The sequence below is a fragment of the Mirounga leonina genome, unplaced genomic scaffold (genome assembly GCF_011800145.1).
Source record: "Mirounga leonina isolate KUSES-001 unplaced genomic scaffold, KU_Mleo_1.0 Mir_166, whole genome shotgun sequence".
Lineage (NCBI taxonomy): Eukaryota > Metazoa > Chordata > Mammalia > Carnivora > Phocidae > Mirounga > Mirounga leonina.
Genome location: NW_023270418.1, coordinates 37,858,283 through 37,875,624, shown reverse-complemented (window position 1 = coordinate 37,875,624; position 17,342 = coordinate 37,858,283). Strand labels below are relative to the sequence as shown.

At 57.0% G+C, this 17,342-nt stretch overlaps 2 protein-coding genes across 2 annotated transcripts in view; one reads left to right on the top strand and one right to left on the bottom strand.

The window, feature by feature from the left end:
- The first annotated feature begins 65 nt into the window (after window positions 1-65).
- LRRC56 (leucine rich repeat containing 56) lies at window positions 66-17,066 on the top strand. Its single transcript, XM_035013654.1, has 11 exons — window positions 66-242; window positions 3,660-3,747; window positions 4,389-4,449; window positions 12,268-12,364; window positions 12,437-12,637; window positions 13,412-13,595; window positions 13,986-14,162; window positions 14,243-14,307; window positions 14,506-14,642; window positions 14,840-14,973; window positions 16,225-17,066. The coding sequence occupies exons 1-11, from the start codon at window positions 66-68 to the stop codon at window positions 16,566-16,568; spliced, it is 1,665 nt and encodes a 554-aa protein (XP_034869545.1). The 3' UTR covers window positions 16,569-17,066.
- A 101-nt stretch (window positions 17,067-17,167) lies between these two features.
- LMNTD2 (lamin tail domain containing 2) overlaps window positions 17,168-17,342 on the bottom strand; it is a 5,242-nt gene continuing 5,067 nt past the window's right edge. Inside the window, exon 14 of the mRNA XM_035013774.1 lies at window positions 17,168-17,299. Coding sequence (XP_034869665.1) covers window positions 17,168-17,299 — 132 coding nt within the window. The remainder of the gene's footprint in view (window positions 17,300-17,342) is intronic.

Genomic DNA, 17,342 nt, shown 5'->3' with positions numbered 1-17,342 from the left:
AGATCAGAGGAAGTGCAAAGGCTTAGTAGCTTTGCCCTCTGCCTATCCCAGCAGGTTGGATGTGAATGGACCAGGCCTGGGACAGAGCCCACGGGCCTTGGCCGAGCACAGCCACTGTCCAAGTGCGGGAGCTGAGCTGGCAAGGCCTGCACAATCCCCGCCCACAGAGCAAGGACCCAGGCAGCCATAGGGACAGCCGTGGCGAGCAGCTGGTAGAGGAGTACCGGTCACCTGCCCGACTGGTGAGTGCTGGGGGGCTGGGGGCTCAGGTCTCAGGGGTCCGCATGGGGCACCACTGCAGGGTCGCTGTCCAGCCTGCACTCAGTCCTCAGCCCTCCTAGCCTTGCCTGGCCAATGGACGCTCTCAGCCCTGCTGTGTCCCCAGCACCTGCTCCACCCTCACGGCCAACCGCAGATGCTTCGTGATGCAGATATCCCCCAGGCACTCAGGAATGAGCCAGGCAGGAGTTCCACAAGTATTTACCTAGTACGCATTGTGTGCTGGGCTCCATGAACGGCTCCATGAACCAGAGAAGCCCCTGGTTCGAGCAGCCATTGTTCTGGTGGGAGGCAGGGCCGCAGACCATGCGCGTGCATGGCACACAGAGATGCAAACCGCCAGGAATAAACGAAGCCACAGGCAAAACGAGGGAGCCCTGCCATCCGGGGCGGGCTGGTTAAGTGGGGGCCATTCCAGGATCCCACTGACCGTTATCTGGGGCAGCTGGTGAAGGCTTTCTCCCAAACCTGCCGCCCCCCCCCCACTCCCACCCAGCGGCCCACCCAGATATGCAGAGCCCTCTTGACTCCCGGTTCTCACCCAGCACCCACTCTGGGCAGCTCCACACCCCACCCACTGTTGGCCATGCTAAGGGGGCAGGCCCCACCGGGTACAGGCAGCCCTTAGGCCCACAGCACCCTTGCACAGGGTAAGAGGGTGAGGTGCCTGGAGAGGGGTCCCTTGGAGACCCGAGGATGACATGCTCACCAACATGCAGAAGGGAGCCTGGCTACCCGAGGTCTCTGCCCGTCTTCCTAACCAACTAACTCACAGAAGCATCCGCACTGCCTGATCAGTGAAGGGGGAAGGGACACTCGGTCCAGGCCCCCCTCCCCAGACTCCAAGCTGGCTCCTCTGTGTGTGCGGCCCTCCAGCCATGCCTGCAGGCCCCTATCGTCCCAGGGTCTTGGTCCAGCATGGAGCCCATCAGGACGGCCCTCCCACCAGCTCCTCAACAGCCCCCCACACTGCCCCAGGGGACAGAGACAGGCCCACAGCTGCAGGCCACCTCTGTACCGGCCAGCTCTGGGGTCCTGTCCCTCCGCACATATGAGTCTGGGTTCAGACACAGCAGGCGGGCTTGTTGGAGGGGCCGGCGTGCACAGAGCTTGGGGCGGCCCTCCTGGGGCCACAGGGAGGCCAGGCTGCACTGACAACAGCCTGACCCTGAGAAGAGACTCTGGGCACTGGCCGACCTGTGCACGGAGCTGGAGTCTCCTCTACTGGACAGAGCTGCTGGCTGGGGACAGAGCTCCCCGCCCTGGACAGCAGGACAGGGAGGGTCCAGCCTGGCCATGGCAGGGAGTGCCAGGAGCAAGGTGTAGGTAGAGCAGGGACCCCCACCACACCCTGGCTGGACCTGGAGGTGGGCCTAGCCTTGTCACCCCCCCAGTACCGCACACCAGGAGCCAGGCCGGGAGCTGCAGACATTCCTGGTGTTCACCGGAATCTCTGTTTCATTTCCTTTTCGTTTTGTGTTCATCTGTGGGAGACGGTGCCCAACAGGGAGGGTTTTTGCAGGAGTATGTATGGTCACTGTGTCTTCCTCAGATGGATAGTGGGACACCCTCCCCCCCAGGAGATGTCCCTGCCACACAGAAGGCTTTGTACAGCCTGGGATCCCTACAAAATCAGGCCAGCTGGGGTGCAAACAGTATTGTGAATCTGTCTCCTCAGGTCCGCATGGATGCCCCTTGTCATCCTCAGGGCAGTGCCCACTCAGACTACTCCTGGGTGAATGCACCCTGTGGCAGTCCTTGGCAGGCTTCCTTCCCCAACACCTTGGCCTGGTGCGTTTCTGTGTCCCATATGTCATCTATGGCCACATAACGCTGACCACAGACCACCCAGGCTCTGGCTCCAACGACAGGTTTCCGTCCTCAGGCTTGGGGTCTGCACTGGGTTCCCACTGGGATCCAGGCTAAAGGGGCCACATGGGGCTGCCCTGCTCGTGGTCAGCACCTGGGGGTAAGCAGCAGGTGCACCACACATGCACACTCGAGGGCCCCCTTGGCCAAGCCCAGCATGGACAAGGCCACCTGCTCTGGGGTCTGTGTTGTCACTGGCCGGGGAACGGACACACAGTTCTAATTCAGGGGAAGAGTGACAATTATGAGCAATGGCCCACCTGCCTCCACATTCAGAGCCTTCACAGCCCCCGAGTCCCCACTAACCACACATCAGGTGAGTCTGCGTCCTGGGAGAAAGTGTTTGCGTTGGGTGCATCCGAAGAAGGACCCAGGGAAGCATGAAGAGCAGTGTGGCCCCCACAGCCAGCCAGCAGGGTGGGAACAGCAGGGTAACTCACCGGCCTCCCCCCCCCTTAAGAAGGAAGTCCGGTGGCACTGACACCCACTGGACAAATGTTTGGGCGCCCTGTGCTGGGAACACACTTTGATTAGAGATTGCTCTGTCCCTGTGGGGCTTCTGTCCATCCTGGGACCTCCTTCCTTCTCCGCCTGGCTCCTGGCTGGAGAACATGGCCCCAAACACTGTCGTTTCGGATGATCTCCATGAACCCCAGTCCAGGCCACGGCATGCTGGTGATCAGAGGTCCACAATCACACGTGCTGTTCAACACGGTGGAGTCCAGTCGATGCCGGGTGCCGAGAGCCTGCGATGGTGTCTGGACACAGTTCTCTCTGCAGACTCAGTCACTGTAAACAGGGCCACCAGCTCCCGGAGGCCTCCCCTGAGAGCCCCAGAGCCTCTGCAGGTGCATGGAGCAACCTGGCTTGCTCCCCGAGACAGATTAACTGGGTCATCCTACCTGCAGACCTTCGCAGCTTTTTGTTTGGCTGATTGGAATTGAGAGACCACTTTATTTTCCAGACCCACAGGTTCCAAATCTCCTGGGCTCCCTCCCTACCCTCTGAACCCTGTATCTCACAGCACCTTATCAAGTGCAGCCAAGCTTACTCCGCCCACATTGTGCTGGCACCTCTCCGCTCAATATGACAAGTTCCTCATGCATGCTTTCTGCCATCCAGGCCGCCCCAGGAGACAATCTCAGGAGACATTTCATTGCCACAGGACATGGGCATCTGTCCTTCCCGCCCCAGCAGCACTCACATCAGCCCTCAACCCAGTCCTAAATCCACTGTCACGTTGGGGCCTGTTCCGTGGGTCTTGTTAGACACTGGCACCCCTCAGGCCCTATTCTGCAGATAGGCCCACCAGCCAAGCACAGTTACTAGCTCTGTTCCCATTCTGTGCCCTCATACCCCACCAGGCAAGCCATCCACGGCTGAGGTCAGCATAGAGGGGGCAGGGAAATGTCTGCCACCGGTCACAGCCTCATAGCCAAAGGCAGGGACGTCACTGGGAGGGAGTGACCACTGTGCAGTCCCCAGGGCTGACTCTTCATCAATTTCCGCAGCGGGCCCTGGCCCAGGTAGATGACCTTCGACTGGTGAACATGCTGGAGATGTGTGTCAACACCCGTGAGAACAGCCTGGGGAACTTTGGTGAGAGCCCCTCCCTGTCCACACCCCGCCACTGGCAAGCTCCAACTTCTTTCTGAGGGCCCATCCGCTCCAGTGCTGCCAGCCAGGCTCTGGTCTGTGCGCCACTGCACCCCACGGGCCTGCCCTGCGCCCCACAGGCCCACCCCGTACTCCACAGGCCCATGCTGCACCCCTTTTTAAGGGATCAGGACTGTCCTGCAGGGTCAGTGCCCTTCTTCAAAAGAGTCTGACTCAGATCACTTTGCCGGGGCTTTGGGGTGCACAGGGACACCGGATAGGGGGTTCCTGTGCTCTGGTACCCAGTGCTGCGAGCTGATGGAGGTTCTGGTCTGGGGTTCCCGTGGCTGGGCTTGGGACGTGGCTCAGCGGCAGGACCCAAGCGGTGGTGGCCCCACCCATGCCAATGAGGCTCCCCTCCAAGCAGACTCCTGAGTCCCGTGGCCTCTTGGCCTTCCGGGTGGCTTGGTCCGCTCAGGTGCACCTGCTCGTGCCTGCTTCTTTGGAGGCAGGCCGCAGGCGTGAGCACAGGGCCCTGAGGTTGCACTAGGACTCAGAGCAGCCACGGGGCACTGACGAGGGTGCAGAGAGGTGAGTGAGGGAGTAAGGCTTTGTCCCCCGCCTCTCCCTCCTGTGGCCCGCAGGGGTGCACCTGCCCAACCTCAGCCAGCTGAAGCTCAACGGCAGCTGCCTGGGCTCTGTGAGGTGAGTGCCCCTCTTGGGCAAGGGGTTCCCCACTGAGAGGCTCCTGGGTGTCCTGCTGTCTCCCTCTCCCGGCCCTAATGCCCACCCTTCCAGCCTGACTGCTACATGTAGCTCATGTCACCCACCCCAGCTGGGTGGAGGCCCCGGCTGAGGGCGACCCATGCCACCCGGAGCCTGTGCTCAGTGTCAGGCCAGTCACACCAGGTCGTGTGGCTGGCTGTGGGGTGCCTGGAAGGTGCCCCGACCTTCAGTGAAGGCTCCCCAGCCAGCAAGCAGTCTCCAGTGGGTGCCCCAACAGCACCCAAGCCTTCAGGGTTTGGGGTGTCCCGGTACCGCTGGGGCTGGGAGCCTGGGGGTCATGCTGGTGCCCATCAGCCCTCATGCCCAGCAAGAAGAGCAGATGAGCACGGCCTCACATAAAACACAACAGCACTTTAATAATCAACTTAAAAGACAAAATTCAAAACTAAGCACAGATCGATGTCCTTTGTTTACCTCATCGGCTGGAAAGAACAAAGCCCAAGTAATATCAGACCATTTTAGGTGTTCTAGCAAAATGGGTGGCATGAAAACACTGCTGGTTTGGGGCCCCTGGGCAGCTCAGTCGGTCAAGCGTCTGACTCTTGGTTTCAGCTCAGGTCATGACCCCAGGGCCCTGGGATCAAATCGTGCGTCAGGCTCCCTGCTCAGCGGGGAGCCTGCTTCTCCCTCTGCCTCTGCCCCTCCCCCTGCTCGTGCTCTCGCTCTCTCGCGCTCTCTCTCGCTCTCTGACAAATAAATAAATAAAATTAAAAAGAAACATCAAAAAGAATTTAATAGAACACTTGACGATCTGGAAATGGAAGCAAAGAAAGTTGGAAGACCACGTGGCCCTCAGTGCGTGGGCCAAGATGCAGAGCAGAGAAGCAGTGAGCCAGGCGTCGTGGCACCTGCTGCACCTGCACACGAGGGTCTGGAAACGGTGTTCGGAGACACGCCTCGCATGCGTGGTGAAGCAGTGTTCTGACTGAGAGCTTAACAAAGACGAAAAGCCGTGTTTATTCCTTCCTTGTTAAGGCGTACTAACGAGCTCAATGAAGAATAAGGTACATGAAGAGCATGTAAAATAAAGGATGAAGGTTATAAAGAGAAGTGGAAGGTATTATAAAACTAAGAAATCTGACACACCATTTGTGACAACACAAAATATTCAATTCCAAGAAAAATGATTAGATCATAAACTGCAAGAAAACATGTTCTGTCCCTTGGCGACAATAGTGAGAAACATAATGAGTCTTGCGGTTCTTTCTATTATCAGATCCTGAGACTTGGCCACGGGATGTTTGCTAATGTCCATGGGCTGAAGGTGGACAAAAGTTCATAAAAGGGAACTAATGAAACATGACAGTCCAGTAAGCTCCTATTACGACTTAGCTGATAACAGCCATTTTCAGGACATTAAAATCTCAGGCAGGAGGGGCGCCGGGCTGGCCCAGTCAGAAGAGGGCGCAACTCTGGATCTCAGGGTCCAGAGTTCGAACCCCATGTTGGGCGTAGTGATTACTTGAAAATAAAATAAAATAAAATCTCAGGCAGTATCTTAAGGACTGGAAAGTAATTTTAACGTAGCGTCTGTCCGTCCATCGGAAGCTGAGCGAGAATTCGGCCCCGGCTGGCATGAAGAACAGTCCCCTCAGTGGGGCTGCTTCCAGAGAGCCGCGGACGCGGGAGGAGGGCGCTGCCGGCCTCGGAGGCTTCTGCCCCCAGTCAGCGGCACACAAGAGCGGCCGATCGTCAGTACTCGTGGTGCGAAGAAGCACACTCACTAGCCGTTCACTACAGCTTAACCGCGAGCATTTCTCTGCTGACGCTGTTGAGTCTTGCTTCTTCGTATGCCTTGTACCAATTCTTCAGGTGGGTTCTTTTTCTTGCTTTCTGGTTCTTGCGTAGGCTGAGTGTGGTTTAGATTTGCAAGGTGCTCCCGCTCACCCCGGCTGTGGCGGCCTTCACTTGAACAGAAACCCTTCGTTTTGAGTTGTCCCATCAATTCTGGTTGGTGATTGGGGTCTTATTTAGGAAGTTCGTTCACACCCCCAAAGTCAGGGGGCTATATTCTACTTTTTCTCTTATTCACTTTTATGGTCTCACCTTTTACTTTCATCCAACTTACCTGTGAGGTCACCTTCAACCGTGGCATGAGGTTGGGACCCAGCTTTATTTCCTGCCATGTAGGGAGTCTGTTTCCCCAACATCATCTACCCAGCAATCCCGTTTCCCTGCCGATGGTGGTACCACTCTGCCACTTAGGGGGCCCACATGTGGATGAGACAATGGGAGCTCTCCGTCTCATCTGTCGGTCTGGTCCTGCACCTCGTATTGATACGGCTTTGTGTTCATTGCTTCGTGTCGGATACCCTCGTCTTAGTCTTCCTTTTCCCAAAATGACCTAGCTATTCCTGAACCTTCTTGCATTTGAAGTTTATGAACTGTTGGTTGGGTTTCACACACAGGAATCTTTCTGGAGTTCTTTTTTTGGAATTAAAAAAGATTCATGTGCTAATTTGGATTATTTGCTAAGTCATCTACATTCACGAATATGAGATCGCTCTCCATTCATGTGTTCTTTTATATTTTTAATAGAGTCTTTAAACTTGCCTACAAAGTTTGTTATCAGAATGCTATCAGTTAGATTTCAGCTGCAAGGCATAGAAACCTGTATCCAACAATGCGTATCTGGGCCAAACCCGGTTCTAAACACTGAGGATGCATCAGTGAACAGAACAGACAAGAACCTCAGTCTCCCATGGAACCGACAAGAAGCCCAGCGTTGGCTCCTGGGGTCAGGTTCATTCAGCCAGTCTCCCTACAGCATGTGGCCCTCCATCTTCATGCGTGTCCCCTCCCAGTACCCGTCGGCTTCTGTAGGCACAGGCATCCTCGCAGGCGGACTGAGGGAGTGTGTTAGATTTCTGATGAGCAGAGCACCACGAGCAGGGTGGCCTGAGTGGCAGAAATGTATTCTTTCCCAGTTGTGGAGGCCAGAAGTCAGGATCGAGGTGGACAGCGCTGGCTCCTTCCGAGGCTGTGAGCGAAAACCCACTTCATTCCCTTCTCCTCCTGCGGGACTTTGCCGGCAATCTTCAGCGTTCCCTGGCTTGTAGACTCATCAGCCCAGTCTGCCTTCACGTTCACGCGGCATTCTCCCTGTGTCCATTCCGTGTCCATAGGTCCCCTTTGCGTAAGGACACCAGATGGCATAGTGCCCTCCCCACTCCAGTGGGAGCTCATCTTAACTAATTACAGCTGCAACAACTGTAGCTCTATTTAGGGTCACATTCTGGGGTGCTGGGGGTTAGGACTTTAACACATGCATTCGGTTCATCCTGTAACAGGGGACATGCCCTCCTGTGTCTACTATTGAGAACAAGCAGGTTCTTGGCGTTCTTCCTACGTTTCTCGGGGCAGAGCTCTAGTGTATACACTCACCTACACCGGCCGCTGGGAAGAGGACGGAGTTGGGGTTGGCACGAGCTAACCAGGCACACCTCCTAAGCTACCCCACTGCCACTTGGAACGGGGCAGGACACCGGTCCCCTGTGAAACCAGAGTCCCCTGAAACCAGAACAAAAGTAATTCCCACACATTTGTAGTATTTTTATGATCATGAAGGAAGTCCTGTTCCTATTCTATTTTCTGGTTGATTATTACAAGTGTAGAGAAACATTATGTTGATTTAGAACACGTTTTTAATTTAATTTAATTTTATTTTTAAAGATTTTGTTTATTTATTTGACAGAGACACAGCGAGAGAGGGAACACAAGCAGGGGGAGTGGGAGAGGGAGAAGCAGGGAGCCCGACGTGGGGCTCGATCCCAGGACCCCGGGACCATGACCCGAGCCGAAGGCAGACGCCTAACGACTGAGCCTCCCAGGCGCCCCTAGAACACATTTTTTATTTTTTTTTTTTTATTTTTTTTTTAAAGATTTTATTTATTTATTTGAGACAGAGAGAATGAGAGAGAGAGAGAGAGCACATGAGAGGGAGGAGGGTCAGAGGGAGAAGCAGACTCCCTGCCGAGCAGGGAGCCCGATGCGGGACTCGATCCCGGGACTCCAGGATCATGACCCGAGCCGAAGGCAGTCGCTTAACCAACTGAGCCACCCAGGCGCCCATAGAACACATTTTTTAAATCAGTGAAACACGGTTGAGTTTTATACATGGGTCTTGTATCTGGCAATATTGTGTCTTTATTTTCGCCTTAGCAATACTGCCAAACTCAAATTAATTCAAATAGTTTAATTCCGTTGGGGTTTCCGTTTTGATGATGAGGGTTGTCTTTCACTTCCAGCCCTCATGCTTCTTTTTCTTACCTTCTGGAGCTGGTTTTCGGAATTACCAAGACGGCAGTGGGCACTCTTGGTCTGTCTTTTATCTGAGTGGGTGTGTGTCTGGGTCTCTCTGCCCTGTCAGCATGGTCAGAAAGTGATAATTCACCTCTGGGCGATCAGTGCACGGGACTCTACTCGATTGCGCTGAGTTACAAGCACCGTAACACTGAAATCCTATCTGCTGGGCATTTTCATGCCCGTGTTCACGAGGGACCCCCCCTCAACCCCCTGGCGTTATGCTCCTCCGGTTCTGGGGTCAAGGCCTGACTCCCAGGCTGCCTCTCCCTCCTCTTGTTCTGTTCAGCTGCTCTAATTTCGAAACTTCCTGTATGAGAAATTGTGGAAGATCGAGAGTGTCTATTCCATGATGGCTAATTAGAACTTACTTCTAAAACCAGTACAGATCTGAGGACTTACAGGGTTGGCGGGGGGTGGGGTGGGGGGTGTCAGCATCCAGTTTTCTATTTCTTTAGGTGCCGGCTTTATCTACAGTTCCAAAAATGTTGGCATGTACTTTGTTTATAGTGGTCTTCTATTTTTTTTTTTTAAGATTTTATTTATTTATTTGAGAGAGAGAGACTGAGAGAGAGAGCACATGAGAGGGGGGAGGGTCAGAGGAGAAGTCTATTTTTTTTAATTGTTGTTCTGGCTATAACTATTCCTCTTTTAAGATGGTGTATATTTATTTGCATTGTCTCCTTCTTAGCCTTCATCAGTCTTGCTGGAGGTTGTCCATTAATTTTTTGAAGAATCGGCTCTGGGCTCTGCTGGTCTTCTCTACAATCTGTCTGGTTGTTACTGCTTTCATCCTAATCTTTATTATGTCTTCTCTTCTTGTTCTTTTTGCAATTTGCTATTGTTCTTTTACTGGCTCCTTAAGCTAAATACTCAGCTTAATTGTTGTAATCCTTCCAGTTTTTTTTTTTTTTTTTGGATAAATGTATTTAAGGATGTAAATTTCTCTTTTTTTAAAGATTTTATTCATTTGACAGAGAGAGACACAGCAAGAGAGGGAACACAAGCAGGGGGAGTGGGAGAGGGAGAAGCAGGCTTCCCGCTGAGCAGGGAGCCTGATGTGGGGCTCGATCCCAGGACCCTGGGATCATGACCTGAGCCGAAGGCAGACACTTAACGACTGAGCCACCCAGGCGCCCCTAAATTTCTCTTTATGTACACCTTTAGGCAGGGTTCACAAATTTTATATGCTTTGTTGTCATTAGTTCTAAACAGTTGGTAATTTTCCTATTTAATCTGAGATGAAGCAAAAAAAAAAAATAAACCTGCTAGTTATTCCCCAATAAAAATAGAACTCCCCATTTTCAGCTGGGCACATAGCACCCAGTCTCCCCTGCACAGACTCTGAACGCAGATGGAATGAAACAATAATACCAGCTCAGAAATGAAGACAAACTTGAAAGAAATACTGCAGGAAACCCCGTCGAGAGATTGCACGGGAAGACAGGAATGGTACCATGAGCACAGTTCATTGTGCATGAATGCAGTCTAGAAGCCTGTGAGGCAGGGGGCAGATGGACAGTCTGACACATGCATAACCGATCACGGCAGAAGCAAACCGAAACTATAGAACAGAACAAATGCTTAAAGATTAAAGAAAACTCTTCAGACGTAAAAGAAGACGTTCAACTACAGCCTGAAAGAAAACATCAAACGTGACCCGCCAACAGCAAGGCAGGCATACCCTGACAGAGTTACCGACACAGAGATGAGACTTGGAGGCGGCCAAGGGAAGAGACCGCAACTTCCTTTAAGAAGACAAGGAGTGAAATTTTCCTCAGACTTCCCCACACAGACACTCAAAGCCAGAAGACGGAACCGTGGAAAGAAGGCATGAACCACGACTTTCATGCCCAGCCAGCGTTTCTGAATGAGTTAGAGCCCAAGGAAAATAGTTTGACTAACCCCTCTTGAAGAAGTCACTAGACACACATTTCAGCCCAATTACAAGATGATGGGAAAATCCACTCCGGGCCACAGGCTGGGGACACGGGGCGTCTCCGTAACTGAAAGGTTAGGGGGCTCTGGCCAGGTGAAAGGGCGGTCAGACATCCGGCAGGGAGCGTGAGCACTGGAAGAGGGGCCTGAGGGTGTCATCCTTATGTCATGTGGCTGACAGGAGGAGACAAGCGTAGGCGCATCTGAGCAGGGGGAGGGGCAGGGGCCAAGTCCTCGGCACAAAAATGCAGGGTGCACTCGGAGAACACAGGGAGACCCAGCAGCCCACCCCACAGGCAGCCGCAGGTGCAAGCGTGGGAGTCACGCACGGGTCTGCCCCACCCCCAGCCACTGGCCCCCACCATCACCTCGTGCGGGGCAGGGAAGCTATTAGTAGTATAATTAGAAATACTAGGTCCCTGCAGCACAGAGGAAAAGGTCAAAACAAAGGGTCCCGGGAGAGACCAGACAATGCCGGGAGGGGAGTAAAACTTCCAAACTTCTTCAACTAATGTCGTGAGAGACCAGATGTGGCTTCTCCGTATCTTCGAGACAAGAACAACATGCCATGAAAAAGGATCAGCAATGAAGAGCACTTCAGAATTAGACATAGGACAGCCGACATAAAAATGTCAGGGGCAAGGTCGGAATGAGGAAATCTCCCGGAATGCAGAATGAAAGGCAACAACAGGTAAAGGGGACAGAGACGACCAGAGACAGGGGTCGTTCTCGGAGGACCAACACGCCGGCGGCAGAGCTCTATACGTGAGAACAGGGAACACAGGGAAAATGCAAAAGAAATACCATCCAGACCTTCCCAGAAGCCAACTGAAAGGGTCTGAACACTGGGCCCATGCCCCGTCAGGGGACGCCGAGGACAAGAGGACCCCAAAGGCAGGGGCGGGGCCCAGAGAGCCCTGGCCTGCCCATCTGCAGGGGAGAGGTAGGCAGAGAGAGGGTGAGAGGGGCACGTCCAGGGCTTGGGCAGGGGTGGAGGAGGTCTTGCAGGCAGAGCTGGCTGGGGGAGGGGCTGTAATGTGGGGAAGCCATCCCCAAGAAAGGCCAAAGAGAGAGAGGAAGGGAGAAGGCCCTGGGGCTGAACCCACTGGGGAGGGGGCCACCTTGTCCGCCCCCATTGCAGCGGGCAGTAGGTGGGGCCCAGCCAAGCTGTCCAGCATGGGCCCCACCACCCTACTCCTGCCTACCCCCCCAGCCCCACCCACCCCCCGCCAGCCTCGGGCCCTCCAGGGGAAGGAAAAGGTGGATTCTGCCCGTGCTGGAGACCAGGAGGCTGCAGCAAGGAGGGAATGCAGGGAGGCAGGGGGCTCCCGGCCTGGAGGCTGCCACACACGGGCCACAGTTCACAGGCACCCCTGTGCCTGGAGAGAGCCGGATGTGGGTGGTGGAAGGGCAGGAGGGCTGGCACAGGGCCTTCATGGATACAGACAAGGCCTCCAGCCCGGAACAGTGCTGACCAGCCAACCCTGCCCTCTACAGAGACCTGGGCACTTCCCTGGGCCACTTGCAGGTGCTGTGGCTGGCTCGCTGCGGCCTGACTGACCTGGATGGCATTGGCTCCTTCCCGGCCCTGAAGGTGGGTCTGTGGTGCCCTGGGCTGGGGAGAGGGTGCCGGGCCAAGCCCTGGCTGAGCCCCCTGCCGCCCCAGGAACTCTACGTCTCCTTCAACAACGTCTCAGACCTGAGCCCGCTGTGCCTGCTGCAGCAGCTGGAGGTGCTAGACCTGGAGGGCAACAGCGTGGAGGACCTGGGGCAGGTGCGCTTCCTGCAGCTGTGCCCGAGGCTGGCCACGCTCACCCTGGAGGGCAACCTGGTGTGCCTGCGGCCAGCGCCCAGCCCTTCCAACAAGGTGCGTGTGGTGGGCACCCACCGTGCACAGGAGGGCGAGGCACTCTGTGCCCCCCCACGGTCCCAGGGGCCTCTCTGCCCACCTGAGCACGGGAGCATCCCCAGGTCACGTCTCCAGAGCACGGCCCACCTGCACCCTGTGACTTGTTCACCATGAGCTCACTCTCTTGTATTGCTGGAGACCTTCTGGGCCTGGACCAGACCCCACAGGGCTCCACAGGGCCATGTGCACACACGCTGCCCCCCGACCCATAATTCGCCCACGTGAAGTCGGTTCAGTCTGCACATGGAATCTCACGCTCTCTCTCACACACACACACACACACACACGTGCGTGCAGGCCCAGCCCGAAGCCCCCTCCGTCCCCCGCAGGCCTGGCCGTGCCCTAGGTGGGAATGCACTCAGACATCGTGGGCCCGTGCACACCTGGGGCTCATGCCTCCTGCCCTGCTAGGCTCTGTGCTGTGGGATCGGTGTACAGGGCTGCCCAGCTGGGCCGCAGCTCTGAGCTCAGGGCAGCCCCACAGGCCAGAGGACACCACTGGGCCCTGGCTGTGAGCCCAGAGAGTGAGATCACACACAGGTGAGAGCCCAGGGTCCCCAAAGTCCCTGCTGGCCCAGAGTGACCCAGGCCCGCCCTGGCAGGGTGGGCCGGCATCACCAACCCTCAGCTCCCCTGCCTTGCCCCACAGAGGGTCTGGAGAAAGCAGCCACAGGATAGAGCTGGCCTGAAGGGCCCACTGGACCCAGGCCTGCCACACCCTCCCCCCTGCAGGTGCCGCGGGGCTACAACTATCGGGCAGAGGTGAGGAAGCTCATCCCCCAGCTGCAGGTCCTGGATGAGGTACCAGCCACACACACAGGCCCCCCGGCCTCCCGGAAGCTGGACCAGGACTGGCTCATGGTGAAGGAGGCCATCAGGGAGGGCAGTGTCTTGGATGGCCTGCTCCCTGGGCTGGGTATGGCAGCCACTCACCGGCCCTCTTAGCAAGGGCTGCCCCACCCAGCCTGGAGACCTTACTGACTGAGCCCCACAAGAGGCTGCCACCCCTACCATCCCCAGGAAGAGAGCTCTGTACCCCGAGCACACCCCTAGGCCTCGCAGAGATGGACAGCCACATCTCCTAACCCTTCTCGGCCTGAATCTTTTGTTCCCAGAGCCCTGCACACCTGCCCCCAGGCCAGGATAACCTCCCTGTGAGCAGCACCTGCTGGGGCATGGGCCTCCAGACACCCAAATGTTGGGTGGCAGGGGTCCCTGGTCTGTGGACAGTTCTGGGGGAGGGGGGGCTCTTGGGCTGGCCGGCTGGTGTGGGTTTCCGTGACCTCTGATCTTGACCCTCGGGCAGATCATCCCCATGGAGCCCCCATTCAGAAACTCAGCTCCGAGCTCTCCTTGCCCGAGACCCAGCCATGGGCCCCCAGGCCATGGCCACTCTCCCTACTGGTCACTGGGGGTCCTCTGCCTGAAAGCCTGCTTCCCAAGGACCCAGCTCCAGAGGATGACACCAGCAACCTCACCCATGGTAACTAACCCATCTCAGCAGAAAGCTGACCCTGCAGCCCCTCAACCCGAAACCAGGCCCAGCCATATCCTCCTCTTTAGGGGCTAGCCGAGTCCTCTGCGGGAACCCCACCAGAGGCCTGCGGGAGCGTCGACACCAATGCCAGGTAGGCCCTGCCACCCCCAGCTGGGTCAGGACTCCAGGACTACGACAGGGGACCAGCGTCCTGGCCTGACAGTACCCTGCCCCACAGCCATCGCTGGCCAGAGGCCCCAGCTCTCACCCCTCTCCTTCTATCTTCAGGACACTCCCCACCCAGCCCCCTTGAAGGCTGTGCCCCCAAACCAGCCCTCTCTCTCCCTAGGCCTGGGCAGGTCCGGAGCAGCTGCCCCCACACAGGCTGAAGGAGCTGGCTGCCTCTATTCCAGGGCCTGATTCTACAGACAGCAGTGACCCCCTGGCCTTGGCGAGGCTTCCGGCCTGCAGGGAGTTGTGCCTGTGGTGGGTGCCCCTCACCCCAACCAAGACCTACCACTGCATGTCCTGTCTGGCGGGAGGGCATGACTGGGGACTGCCTGGGTACCCAGGTTGGCGGGAGGGCTGGCCATGGGAGCCTGAGGCTGGGGGATCATCCCAGGAGCACACTCATCTGGAATTGGCTCTAAGGGCAGGGCTGCAGCCCCCTCCCCCCACTCTAGCCCCCTCCCTGGTAGGTCCCTGGAGTCCCAGCAAGAAGGTGCCACAGCCCCCTGGGGCCCATGGAGGGGCCCTGAAGAGCAAGAGGACAAGTCTAGGCCCAAGACTCCCTCCAGCCCCCTATGCCTGGTCCCAGGTATTGAGAGTGACCCCACACACTGCCCCAGACTAGCATTCATCAGCTTGGGCCCCCTTCCTCAGCTGGACTCTGAGAGGGGCTGCAACAGGGAGGTCCTCTCCTGAGGGGGGGGCACTTACACTTAAGGGGTTCCAATCTCAAGTCCTCCTCCCTGAGCCCATGGGATCATCAGGCCACAGGAGCTGGACAGAGGGGGTTGTGAGCAGGGAGTCTGGACTGAAAGAGAGGGCAGGGTGGCAATGAGTGGCCAGGACAGGCCCACTGGGCACAGAGCAGAGCACAGGCGAATGGAGAGAGAGGCTACCAGATGGGCCAGACTATGGCAGGGAGGGTGCTGCCCTTACCCTGCACACAGGGCCTGTGCTGGGCTCAGGACACTGGCTTCAGAGTGACCACGGCCAAGTGGAACAAACACAGGAGGGACTGCAAGGCAGAGAGACCCCACAGCCAGCAGGGTCCAGGGAGGCTTCCTAGAAGAAGGGTCTGAATTGACTGGTAGAACTGAGTGGGCAAGTCTGGGACGGGGCCTTGTAAGCAGGGGGCAGCAGGTACACAGGCTTAAAGGTTGGCCGAGTAACCTTCCTGTGGGTTGGAGAGTCAAAAGGGCCAGGATGGAACAGGGACACGACAGACAAACCCTCTGCCTTCCATGTGCTGGCAGGTGCCGGGGGGGGGGGGGGGGGGGGGGAGGGGCTAGAAAGGGGGGGCCCTGAGACTAGCTAGTAAAGAGCTGTCAACTATTGGGGGGCGATGATGAGGGAGAACAGGCAGGGCAGCCAGGTGGAGGAGTGATGACAGGCAGTGGGGACTCAGGGAAAAAAGGGTACTGGAGCCTCCCATTCCAGGCCAGGTCCAGGTCAGCATGGGGTGACCATAGCCATACCACCCAGTCTGCCCTGAGCAGGGTTGGGGGAGTGCCATTGGCTCACTCTATAGCAGAGGTTTAGGACCTGGCCTGGGCCACCTTGGGGATGCCAACCAGTGACCCAAAGCCAGAGCCCAGGTTTTGTGGCCTCTGCATCCCCAGCAACTACCAGAAGTCACAGGGCTGCAGGGACACAGCTTCCCAGGGGAGCACGGGAAATGGAAGAGAGGGATGCTGCCTTGGGGGGGGGGGGTGAAGGGCTGGGGGAGGAGCCACAGTGGACACTGCCAACCTCGCCTGTGGTGACCCCCCCCCCCACACACACACCTAGTGATCTCTATGGAGGCCCTTGTCTGACAAGCTGTCTTTTCCTTGTTCTCCAGAGCCTTCCAGGACTTTGGGCTATAACCTGACCCCCTCTCCCCCCAAGACACCCATGCCTTCTGATTCTAGCAACAGTTACTGGGGGTCCACAGGCCTGCAGTTCCGGAGGCGGAGGCTCAGAGCCCTGTGTAGCTTAGGACCTGGCTTAGGGCAGGGACCTGGCCTAGGGCAGGGATTGGCTACAGTGACGGATCTGAGAGCCCTGGAGGTGACCTCAGGCCCAAGCCCTAGAGCCCAAGGATGTCCAGGCCCAAAGCCAGCACCGGATCCAGCAGCCAGACCCCCCCGCCTCAGGTGCATGCCACACCTAAACCCTATCACCCCAGCCCAATCCCACCCCTAGTGTAACCCCCCACCCACTGCCAAAGCTGGCCTGGATTGCAGGCCAAGGAGCCCCAGTGTGGTCATGGGAGCCCCATGTGAACTCTGGCTTCATGGAACCCAGAGCATCTCGGGGGGTTTATTGGGGGGTGGGTAATGGGCTTGACATAGGAGAGACTCTTCTTGGTGGAGGAGATTCAGAGGCTGGGATCGCCAGCGGTAGGCACAAGAAAGATCCCAGGCTAAGAGAGCCCAGGACCCCAGCACTGGCCCAGCTGCCCACTCCTTCTACGGGGCCCAGGCCGAGGTGGCTGGAGCAGAGCCCCATCAGCTCTCTGGCAGGCCCTCCAGATGCCAGGGTGCAGCCAGGCCTCCCATCCCGGCGGATATGTGCAGGTCCTCGCCCACGCAGGAATGGAGAAGCCAGTTTCCTTCCCCTGGGGCAGGGTATCCCCAGACCAAGCGAATCCTTTTCGACTCTCACGTGTACATAAATGCCGTTTACTTCGTAGGCGATGTTGGTTCAATAAATTATGCAGTCGGCACTGCCTGCCTCCCACGACTCTCCTCCAGCGCGGCCCCACGGTCCCTGGTGCCCACCCCCACGCTGCCCTCCACCCCCTACAACCGCGCTTTCCAGTCGGTGGTGACCGGCGGGCAGGGGAGGAAGCGGAAGCCGTATCTGCTCTCAGCCGCACTCTGCACCGACAGCACCACCATCGGGCAGCTCCGGTCCACCCTCTTCCGGCATACCTGGGGGCGCGGAGCCTGAGAGGCACGCGGGACTGGGGGGGGG

Excerpts from the sequence above, each read along its gene's own strand:
- LRRC56 (XM_035013654.1), top strand. The coding sequence starts at position 66 with ATGGACCAGGCCTGGGACAGAGCCCACGGGCCTTGGCCGAGCACAGCC. Across the intron at positions 4,450-12,267 it reads AGCTGCCTGGGCTCTGTGAG|AGACCTGGGCACTTCCCTGG; the intron begins GTGAGTGCCCCT and ends TGCCCTCTACAG. Across the intron at positions 12,365-12,436 it reads GCTCCTTCCCGGCCCTGAAG|GAACTCTACGTCTCCTTCAA; the intron begins GTGGGTCTGTGG and ends CTGCCGCCCCAG.